At 39.6% G+C, this 9769-nt stretch overlaps 1 protein-coding gene across 1 annotated transcript; it reads right to left on the bottom strand.

The window, feature by feature from the left end:
- Positions 1-468: 468 nt before the first annotated feature.
- Positions 469-9326, bottom strand: KIAA0408 (KIAA0408 ortholog). The gene is made up of 5 exons (XM_010191190.1): positions 9192-9326; positions 6100-6441; positions 5687-5766; positions 3036-4410; positions 469-1108 (listed from the first exon to the last, which is right to left on the bottom strand). The coding sequence occupies exons 1-5, from the start codon at positions 9324-9326 to the stop codon at positions 935-937; spliced, it is 2106 nt and encodes a 701-aa protein (XP_010189492.1). The 3' UTR covers positions 469-934.
- Between the last annotated feature and the right edge of the window lie 443 nt (positions 9327-9769).

The raw sequence follows: 9769 nt of genomic DNA, 5'->3' as shown, positions 1-9769 counted from the left end.
CAGAATTGAGCATAGACAACCCTTTTCTTTCCTTTGGAAATTGTATGTTACACTAGTTGAAACTACCAAAGTGTTTACAGTATGCTATATATATATAATGGCACATTTAAGCTTTTTAAAAGGATTGGAACATTTCAGGAATGTCTCTGGTGCTGAAAAAGGCTAATGTATTACAAACCATATAATATTTTAATTCAGAAAAAATATGTTTGGGTATTTTGACCTAGCATCATAAGGGTTAGGAAACCGAACGAGGATGCCATGAAGCATGACTGACAAATCAGTCAAGCTAGTCTGCTTCAGATACATATTGTGCAAGGCATTATCGCTGCAATCAGTCACAAAAATGCATATTTAGTTTTTGTACATTAAATACTACACCTGTGGGGGTATGTAAAAGATATACAAAATATAAATATCATCAGGACTGTATATTTCAAACTTTTTAAAATAAACACAAAGTATATATACGTAGACATACAGGTTGTAATTTCAATGTCAACACTAGCACAGTTTGTCTCTTCTAAATACAGGCCTGTATACTTCCTAGTCCAACACATGCACCTACGAACACATGATCATGCATACAGCTTTACGTTCTGCTGTTTGCAGAAGAGTCAGAATATACAGCACTATACATCATTTCAACTCAAAATTGATTGGCAAATTAAGGAAGATGCCATTCAAAAGAAATTCCTTGTGAGCTATTACCAAAAAAAACAGAGAAAACCAGGGGTATAGTTATTTCATCTCAATAAAAACACTGAAGACCATGGTGATGACCTAAGATTCAAAACTCTTTGTCTGGCATGTGGTGGGGGTCACTCTTGGACAAGATACAACAGTGTAGAACTGGTTGCTATAACACATACCCAACACAGTTATAATGAGGCATATGAGAGCTTTCACAACACCATCCAACCCAGCTCTGGGTTCAGACTACTGAGGTCTCTGACCGAAAGGAGACAGAGCAGTTGTATGCCGTTCTTCTCACAGCAGGTGGTGCTGACGGTGATCTGGATGCCCATCTGGAAGGTAAGCGTCGATTTGCTGGCCGAGCAGGCCGGGAGAAACTCTTCCCACTTGAACATTTAGCTGGCACAGATATCTAGAACACAAAGGCAATTCCTTGCTTTAACAAGTTACGGCTTTTGTGGAATGCAGTGGGAATGCAGGAAGACATTTGGGGTGACCTCAGAACAGGTGGTCTGAAGCTATTAAAAGGAGCACAGTAATGCGCAGAATGCAAAAGAACAGCTATTTCTATGTATAGGGATTCTCACATCAGTTGCAGTTTGAAATATATGGAGACAAGTGTCAGACACAAGGAAAGGTATAAAGTGTTAATGCAAGCCAAAACTGACATTCACTTCTCATGTCTTTTTATTTTTGGAAGTTTTGTGAATGAACTCTGCATACTGTTCTAACCATAGAACTCAGAATACCACCTTGCATTACTGGACTATGATCTAAATACTTTTCAGGTATTTTTGATAGATCTTATTCCAGCAGTCACATCTTGCTAAGAACTCTGTTTCCATTAGCGCAATGTGAAGCAGTTTACACTTGGTAACTAATTCAGAATGGTTATGTATTAGAGCAGTGTCATGTCTACATGCAGAGCCTTATATACAGAGGAAAACCAATGGATTTTGATCATAGCTACAGTGATATAAATTGGAAATAATGAAAAGAAACCAAATGTCTCACGCCATATATAGTTCTTTACATCTCTGTGATATGAGTGCTGCTGGACCTAAAACGGTACCCTCTAATCAGGGAATAGTCTGCATTTAGTTTATACATATAGAAAGGACAACATAAAGTGTAAGCCTATGAAGAAAAAAAATGCAATTGGCTTAGTAAAGTTACTCTGGGCTTACATCAGTGTAAACTCAATCATTATCTTGTCATTATTTCTTCTTTACATATTCATTGATGAAACTTTTTTCCTATAAAAGTTCATCAGATGAAAAAGAAATCAGAAGCTTCAAGAGTTTTTTTTGTTGCTGTGCTGTAGCAAAGATGTGTCTGCTAAGCAAGATGTTGCATCACTGCAAGGCTGTCAGAAAGACATGCAGAATAAAATCTGCATGGTCGGATTCTCAGCTGTTTAAATTCACATAGCTCCACTGAAGTCTATGAATTTGTGACAGTTTAAAGCACAGCAGTTGACAGTCTGAACCCATTTAAGTTTCTCAGCTCCAAACACATTTGCCTTCTCTTTTCTGAGATGCTAAGGAGCATATCTCTTTGTGTTCATTGGCCAAGGAGCTCTTCAGGAAAAATGATTTTTCTTTCTTTATAGCCTTTTACAGAACCTGCATCTTATAGTGTATTTTCAAAACCATCTGTTTCTCCTTTCATTAAGAAAGAATGTTGGCAAAGACAATATTTCTAAACTTCTGCAACTAAAATTCAGCCAAATATAAATTAATTAGTCATGCCATACTCTTCTGTTTCTGTGAGCCTATGCTTGAATATATAGGAGAAGACTTAAACTGAGACATAAGTAAGAAGAGGTCACTTTATAACTGGAAACTTTGTGGAGCTGCAAAACCCCTTTCCATTGGCAGTTCCATGGAAACTGAGCCAAGTAGCATCCAGGACGCTGAAGAATGCTATCTAAGCCCTCTAGGGTTGTAACATGGCCAAATGTGTTTAAGCCTTTTGGGAAGGCTTGTGAAACAACTTGTCAACTAAAGAAAGGAGGGAGGGAGTTAAAACCCAATTGCAGTTCTCACTAGTTCAATCCTTGAATAACTGCACTGCAGTGACAAACTAGCTTTACACAACAGCAGCAGAGATCAGAATCTGGCACACATCCTCACTGGTCATCTTACTGACATGCTTCTGCTCTCCCACAACTCTATTATCTTCAGAGGAATTACTCCTGATTCAACCAGATCCTGGCCTAAAAGTGTCTATTTTTACATAATTATTTACAATATCGTATTAGCCTGCCTAATTTTAGAATCTGAGGAGTTTGGTATGAAACTGGATTGTTTTGTTCTTGCCATTCTTATGAACCTTACCTCTGGTAACTTCTGTCTCTCTTTTCCTTGCTTGAGTTGCTGCCCAATATGCCTGGCTGAATTCCTCGGAAATTCTTGCTTTTCTTGCTCAATCTGGAGCATTTCTAAATACTGACTCAATGTCTCACAACCCACATCGGTGAATTCAGAATTTGCCCATGTCCACTTATCTTTGCAGCATTTCACATTACACGGAGAAGTCACTGTTGATTTTTCATAGTTTTGCAAAAGCTTTTCAACAACACCATAGTTTGACCTTGAGTCAGCTGAACGCGGGCGACCGGATAAATTACTTGGTCTCCAGTCATGCTCATGAAGCATGTGCCTATAACCACTAGTATTTGGAGGTCCATTTATTTGCTTTTGTTGCCCTGCCATTCTGACAGCTTTGCTGGGATTGCTAGTTTCTTGCTCCTTCGCTGCAGAGAATTTGGGATTTGAAACACAAGACGTATTTACAGTTTCTGTCCTGCTAATAGCAGAGTCACACAGTAGGCCACAGGGTTTGAGATCTTCTGATGCTGTTCGAGACACCTGGTTTTCCTGCAAAGCATTGTTACATTTATCTGTGTGAAATACAGTCCGGTTAAACTCATCGATCTTTGCTGCTAAAGTTTCATTTCTTTGGGTCTTTCCCAAAGTATACCTGGAGTCTCCTAAAAGATCATTGTGCAGAGCAGCAGAGGCATAAAAGTCATTACTGTAATAAGGACTGCTGTGAGACTTGGGATTTTGCTTCTGATGCGTCTTGTTGCTTTGAGCCATATTTCCATCTGAACAACTCTTTTGGGCTGACAGTGGGGAAGGTTCACTTTTACTTTCTTTTCCAAGTTTGCCTACATCATATGCCCATGTGTTGTGGCAGAAACTTGTTGGTACATTGCACTCAGTTTTGGTTACAGGTATTGCAGTAGTTACAATCACAGGACCTTTCACAGCCTGCCCTTCACTTGCACAGGGTGCCGCAGTTTCATTCTGGTTTATGGGTGAAGGATTCATCAGTTGCCTTCCACTCCTAAAGTCCCGAGCCTTGCAATTGCTTTTGATGCCCGGATCTCTTATTGGTGCCTCAGAAAGCTGTACAACTGCAGAAAGTGAGTTTGTTAGGTGTCGAGAAGTGCTCCGTGGAGGAACTGGTGGAGCTTCTTTCTTTTGCCAAGATCTGAAGTCTGTTCCTCTGTCACCAGTAAGACTACCATAAGACATGTCCTTCAAAGCTTTATTGGAGCTCATCAGATTCTTCCTATTATTATGTTCCTCTGTTTCAAAAGCAACTGAAGTCTGTGATTCATTGCTGGACACATGGTTCATCTCAGGCAGAATAACTGTGTTTTGTGTTTCCTCAGATTCCCCCAGGAAAGGAAGCGACTTCATTCTGGACATAAAAGGAGAGGTGTTTTAGGTATGAGCAATAAGGGTATTCTCTCAGTGGACCTTGGCATAGATTCATTTTCCTCATGAGCATGTGTTTTAACACTGGCTGCTTAAAAAGATTTGGGATCAGTTTTGCTGCAGCTGATACACCTGGAATATTTGAAACATACATGAAGAATTTAAAGAAAGCTCAACAAAGGGAATCCTGTATTTCTTTCCCTTGCCACTAAAATTCTTTTTCTGAGTTTTTGTGGATGATTGCTTGTTTTCTTACCTATCCTACTGTAAGGACGGTTCTAATGACTCCAGTGAGAGTCCACTTGACTATGAACTGAATGAAGAAAGCTTTAGAACATAGTACTTCCCTTGTGTAGGTTTCCTAACATTACACACGACAGTATGAATGTGTATTTTGAGATCTGATAAAAAATCACCTTTCTGAGCCAGGATTTAGAAACTATGAATCAGTTATAAGTCTGTTTGCTTCAAAAATACAAACAGTAACCTAGCCACAAAAATACATTTGTGACAGACAGCCAACCGATTGCATGGGGGAGAGTAAGAAGACTGTCTCCTCTTTGGGAGCACCTGAGAAGAGCTTGTCATGATGCAGACTTCCATGGGGTGCGCTCTGTCACACCATGGGTTCAGTCATACCTTCTGAGAATCTCTGCACAATTTGAGAGGAAGACTGGTATTTAGCTTGCTAAAGGAGACCGTGAACACTGAACTCTTATCAGATGGTGGAATATTAATTTGCCATACTTTTAAGGATCTGGCATCTTTCCATTAGTACAAATGTATAGTTACTCTTCCTTGTTCTTGTTTTCTCTGCACTCTTGGATTATCAGTCCCTGACACATCCCCACACTTAAGGCTAGATCTGGGCTTAATGTAAGAAACCTTCCAGCCTGACAAACCCATACAGTGTTGTATAAAACTGCATGGAAATGGGACCAGGGCAGACAGAAATATCTGTTCACTTTCCTAATCCTCTACATAGCGAATAGCAACAAGTACAATTTCATCTCATATAAATACCAAATTCATTTTGTAGGTTCTATAGATAAACTCCATTTTGCTAGTAAAACATGTCCTTGTATCATATTTCAGTATATTTCATTTGAATGTTTTATGCTGAGCACTGAAACACTAGGAGTATAGGAACTGCCCAACTCCTAATAAAATCAACAGCAAACTCCCCTTCAAAATGAACAGCAGCACAATCTTATTATTCATTTTCTTTCTCTAACATAAAGAGCCCAAATGTGTTTTACCTTCTGTGGTTGGACTTCTTTCGAATTTCCTCTTGATAGCTGCATAATTCTTCACTGACTCTGGCAAGTTCTTTAAGAGCCTTTATAAATATAAAAACAGTCCCTTAATGTAAGCCATTTCAATGATATCTCCAGAACTATTTTGAAACTTGTGGTGATTTGCATTTAAGATTCACAGCAGAGGAAAGTAGCACAAGGAAAGAAACAAAAATGCCCCCAGGTTATGAATGGAGGTAAAAAGCATGCTGTTAACACACTTAGACAGTGGGAAGACACTCATCAATACCAAACTGAGGAGGAAGTAGAGACAGTGCCTTACTGGAAAGCTAGAAACAGGGAGATCAGTTCTTTAGGTTAACCTGACAGGCCAAACCCTCACCCTTGTAATAGAAACATGCTCATATTTTACTTACTACATTGAGATCACCAATATAATTCTTGGTATTTTTCTTGGAACTTTTGGTGCTGAGACTGTCTTCAGGTTCCTCACGGTTCTCACTGGCCAGATTGTCCACTAATAGAGTATTGTTTCTGCTCTTGGCTCTGGTTTCTTTACATTCATATCCTGTTTTACTGCACAAACTCCCTTTTTCCATCCTGTCATTTGCCACATTGTGTTGATAGTTCAGCTCCACTGTGCCACTCTCTTCTGAAGTAGGGGAATGCATGGACAGCTGCAGCATCTTGCTCTGAATGGCTTTATTATCATGGACATTCATATTGTTCTCCCTTCGAAGTTTTACCTCCTGGTAAAGCTGAAAAAAGCAATAGAACCTCCTGTTGAATCGTGGTAATGTCATGAACTTTATGGTAAAAAAGACATAATCAACTTCTGTTTTGAATGAAGCTTCACTCAGTAGCACGAAGTAGAAAGATTTCATGCATGTGTTTGTAAGTAGGAAAGTGCTGAGTCACACAGAGCAATAGTCCACAGACCATTAGTCACAGGATGAGGAAAGGGCTGTTACCACTCACAAACTCTTTGCCATGGTTTTAATGTATGGCTTCCACCCAGTGGATGGAAATGGAAGAGATGTCATGAGGTGAGGCCTTGAGCCAGAAGCTGTAAGGTTGTCTTCCAAGTAATATCAGCACACTACATGGCGAGCACAGCCCTGATCTGATGGATGGGGAATGTGAGGGAGGGAGAGGGCTCTGGCTATGTTACAGCCTGTTAAAATATATTAGTTTAAGGAGGGAAAGTGAATTCTCATCACATACAGTGCCATCTACACTAGAGCAGACTCTTCTGGTTCTCAGGCAAGTGGAATTCTTCCCTATGATTATAGTGATAAATCAGTACTGCAGAGTGGTATTATTTGGCAATGTGCTGTCACCCTCTTATCTTCTTTCATGCTATCTGCTGAGATCCAGCGGCTTCATTACTAAATGAAAAGGTGTAAAATCCTGTCACCCAGCACATTCAAACTCAGGAACTGTGATAAATTATAAATTAGAAAAAATAGCAACATCATAAAAACCTCTTCTGCTTGCAGTAACATTTCCAGTGCCAAGAATCCCACAGCTCTTTATAAACAATCATTCTTAACTTGCTCTTACGATGAAAGCACAGAGCAGGCACCTCTGAATGGCCATCTGTCTGCTCTCTTGCAGTGCACAAGGCCAACACAGCAGCTTTTGGAAGGACAGTGAAAAAGTATAACAACACGAAGAACATGTGGCCATTTCATGGGTAGAGCTGTGGGTTGTCATGTTCAGAGACTTGACACTTGGCCTGGGCTTTCAGATTTCACTCCCAAAGCCCAGCTGCTCATGAAACCTAAAGGCTGAACTTTGTAATTTCCAAGAAATGAAGGCCTCATACGGACTCAGCACAGCAGTAAGAAGGAAGGATAACACTCATAACACAGCAACATAATCTCCTAAACCACACAGGTCTTCCTGGAGGATTCCAAGAATTAAGTTAGGTTTTGGTGGGCTAGAGAAAACTACCAAATAAAAATACAAGCTGATAAGATAGCACAAGTTTTATGGAGGAAACCCCTCTACAAATGATAGCACTGAAAAAGATATCTCCCCTTTTCTCCTGCCATACTGGTGAAGAAATGTCAGACAACTGAAATCAAGGGCAGCTATAGACATAGATTAAAAAGGAACCTTAGGATACCAATAACCTTGAGGTATCATCTTCAGTTTTATCTGGCCCTGCAGTACCTAGCAATTTGCTTCATTCTCTTCCCCTCAGCTCCATTCCAGTCTTTATCTGTTTTTCTGTCTCCGTCACACTTTCCTAATCTATTTGCTAATAAAGAACATGGAAAAATATGGTCTTCACTGCCATTTTGAGGACTACTAATAGCCAGAATACCTTTTCCCAACACATTAGCATCACTCCAGAACAAAGTAAAATTCAAATATACACACAGATCCCATTAATAACTTTTGAAGCATTTTCACCTTGGTGGTGAAATTAGGTAAGACAGTACAGAAATGTCCTAATGCAAAAGACAAAATATGGCTTTCATACTAAGACTATCATACCAAAATCTGCCAGAATGGCAGGTAAAATCTGAGAGAGCTGACATTATGGAGTAATGCTGCAGGCTGGTTTAACGGTCAGTGTATGGCTGCAATTCATTTGACTCTGATTATTTTCCTTCTCCTGCTTTCATGTGAGCAATCTCTGCCATACATTCCCGTGTTGCTGAGCCACAAGATGATGTTGGCAGAAAGCAAGCAAAACTACTCCATGTGTATATTAGAATGAAAAATGTGGAAAGCTCAGAGGTGAAAAACTTGTTTCTATATGTTGCCAAGGCAGATTCAATTTATGCACTGCAGAGTGCCAGAAGGTTCTGCTGCAGTGACAATCTGGGGATAAAAGAGTAATAAATAATTACCTAAACTATTTCTAGGAGGAGATGCACTAGAAATGGAAGAAAGTGTTTGTTACTATGTGTAAACACAAGTGGTGTCAGGACTTCCATGCTATTTACGATAGCCATTTTCCCTACTAAAAGCTGCCCATAAATGGAGCAGGTTCTAGCCAGAATGACTCTGCATCATGCAGCGTTTAATGTATGACGTTCTTTTTAACATTACCATTTACCCAGGACATCTATGCCATGTAATTCCTTTTCTTGCCAGAGAATTATGATACCTAGATTTTTTGTTACTAAATATGCATTTTCCTAAACCCCATATATGCAGTTGTTCAGCAAATCCATACTCGAAAAAAACATGTAAAAAAACAAGCAGTGTGGCTCAAGCCCAGCCGAAGCGGCAGCAGTATGTACAGACAACAATATCATAGGAAACTTCACACAAAGTGACCTTTAGCCTCCTGCTTTGTATTTGTGAGCATGAAATGAGCAACTGCAAATACTGCTTAACCCCAGGCTTTGCATCCTACCATCAGCTATTAGAAACTACCAGTGACAGATAAGAAATAGGATGTAATTCAGAAAAAAAAAAATGAAGTGACTCCTAGTCACTGATAAAACTCAAGTGAAAATGTTAGTGTTTAGAGTTTATTTAAAAGTACCTCTTCTATTTTCTTCTGCATGACTTTCCATTGACATTCCCATTCCTTCCTTTCATTGTCAAATCTCTCCAGCAACTCCATCTTCTCTTTATTCCAGTTCCTCTCAGTATTCTCCAGTTGTTTACGCAGGTCCATGGTTACAGTCTGTGTAACAGCAAGAAGATAGCTCTGGTGTTTTTCTTTCTTCCCTGAATGTTTCCTGGAAGTTTATCAGAATAATTCTTACTTATGTTTGATTCTAGCTGTCAGGAAAAAAAATAACCAAGCAAAACCCCAAAGTAATTAACTGAAATGTGCTTGCAGGAGACAGTATCACACAAATGCATGAAATACATCTGGAGTGTGACTGGAATATGGATGAACTAAGCATTACAGGACACAAACCCAATGGTAGAGAGGCTAAATCTGGAAAGAGGAGGGGGGACACACATCCAGCATCAGTATTCAAGAGTATCTGCCACAGTGGGCTCTGTACCATGGCCTCTTCGCATCTTTAACATTACTTTTCACTATAAAGCTGTTTTCAATGAAATTCAAGTCTGCAAAATATTGAATGGCACCTCAGGACCTTGGGATCC

Source organism: Mesitornis unicolor, unplaced genomic scaffold (assembly GCF_000695765.1).
Source record: "Mesitornis unicolor isolate BGI_N332 unplaced genomic scaffold, ASM69576v1 scaffold52478, whole genome shotgun sequence".
Classification (NCBI taxonomy): Eukaryota; Metazoa; Chordata; class Aves; order Mesitornithiformes; family Mesitornithidae; genus Mesitornis; species Mesitornis unicolor.
Note: the sequence above shows the minus strand (reverse complement) of the source record. Positions and strands in the feature narration are given on the sequence as shown.

What these genes read in the sequence shown, in the direction of transcription:
- KIAA0408 (XM_010191190.1), bottom strand. Translation starts at nt 9,326, where the DNA reads ATGGACCTGCGTAAACAACTGGAGAATACTGAGAGGAACTGGAATAAA. An exon ending in TGCAGAAGAAAATAGAAGAG is followed by an intron (nt 6,442 to 9,191) that starts GTACTTTTAAAT and finishes TGCTTTTTTCAG; the next exon opens with CTTTACCAGGAGGTAAAACT. An exon ending in ATATTGGTGATCTCAATGTA is followed by an intron (nt 5,767 to 6,099) that starts GTAAGTAAAATA and finishes ATATTTATAAAG; the next exon opens with GCTCTTAAAGAACTTGCCAG.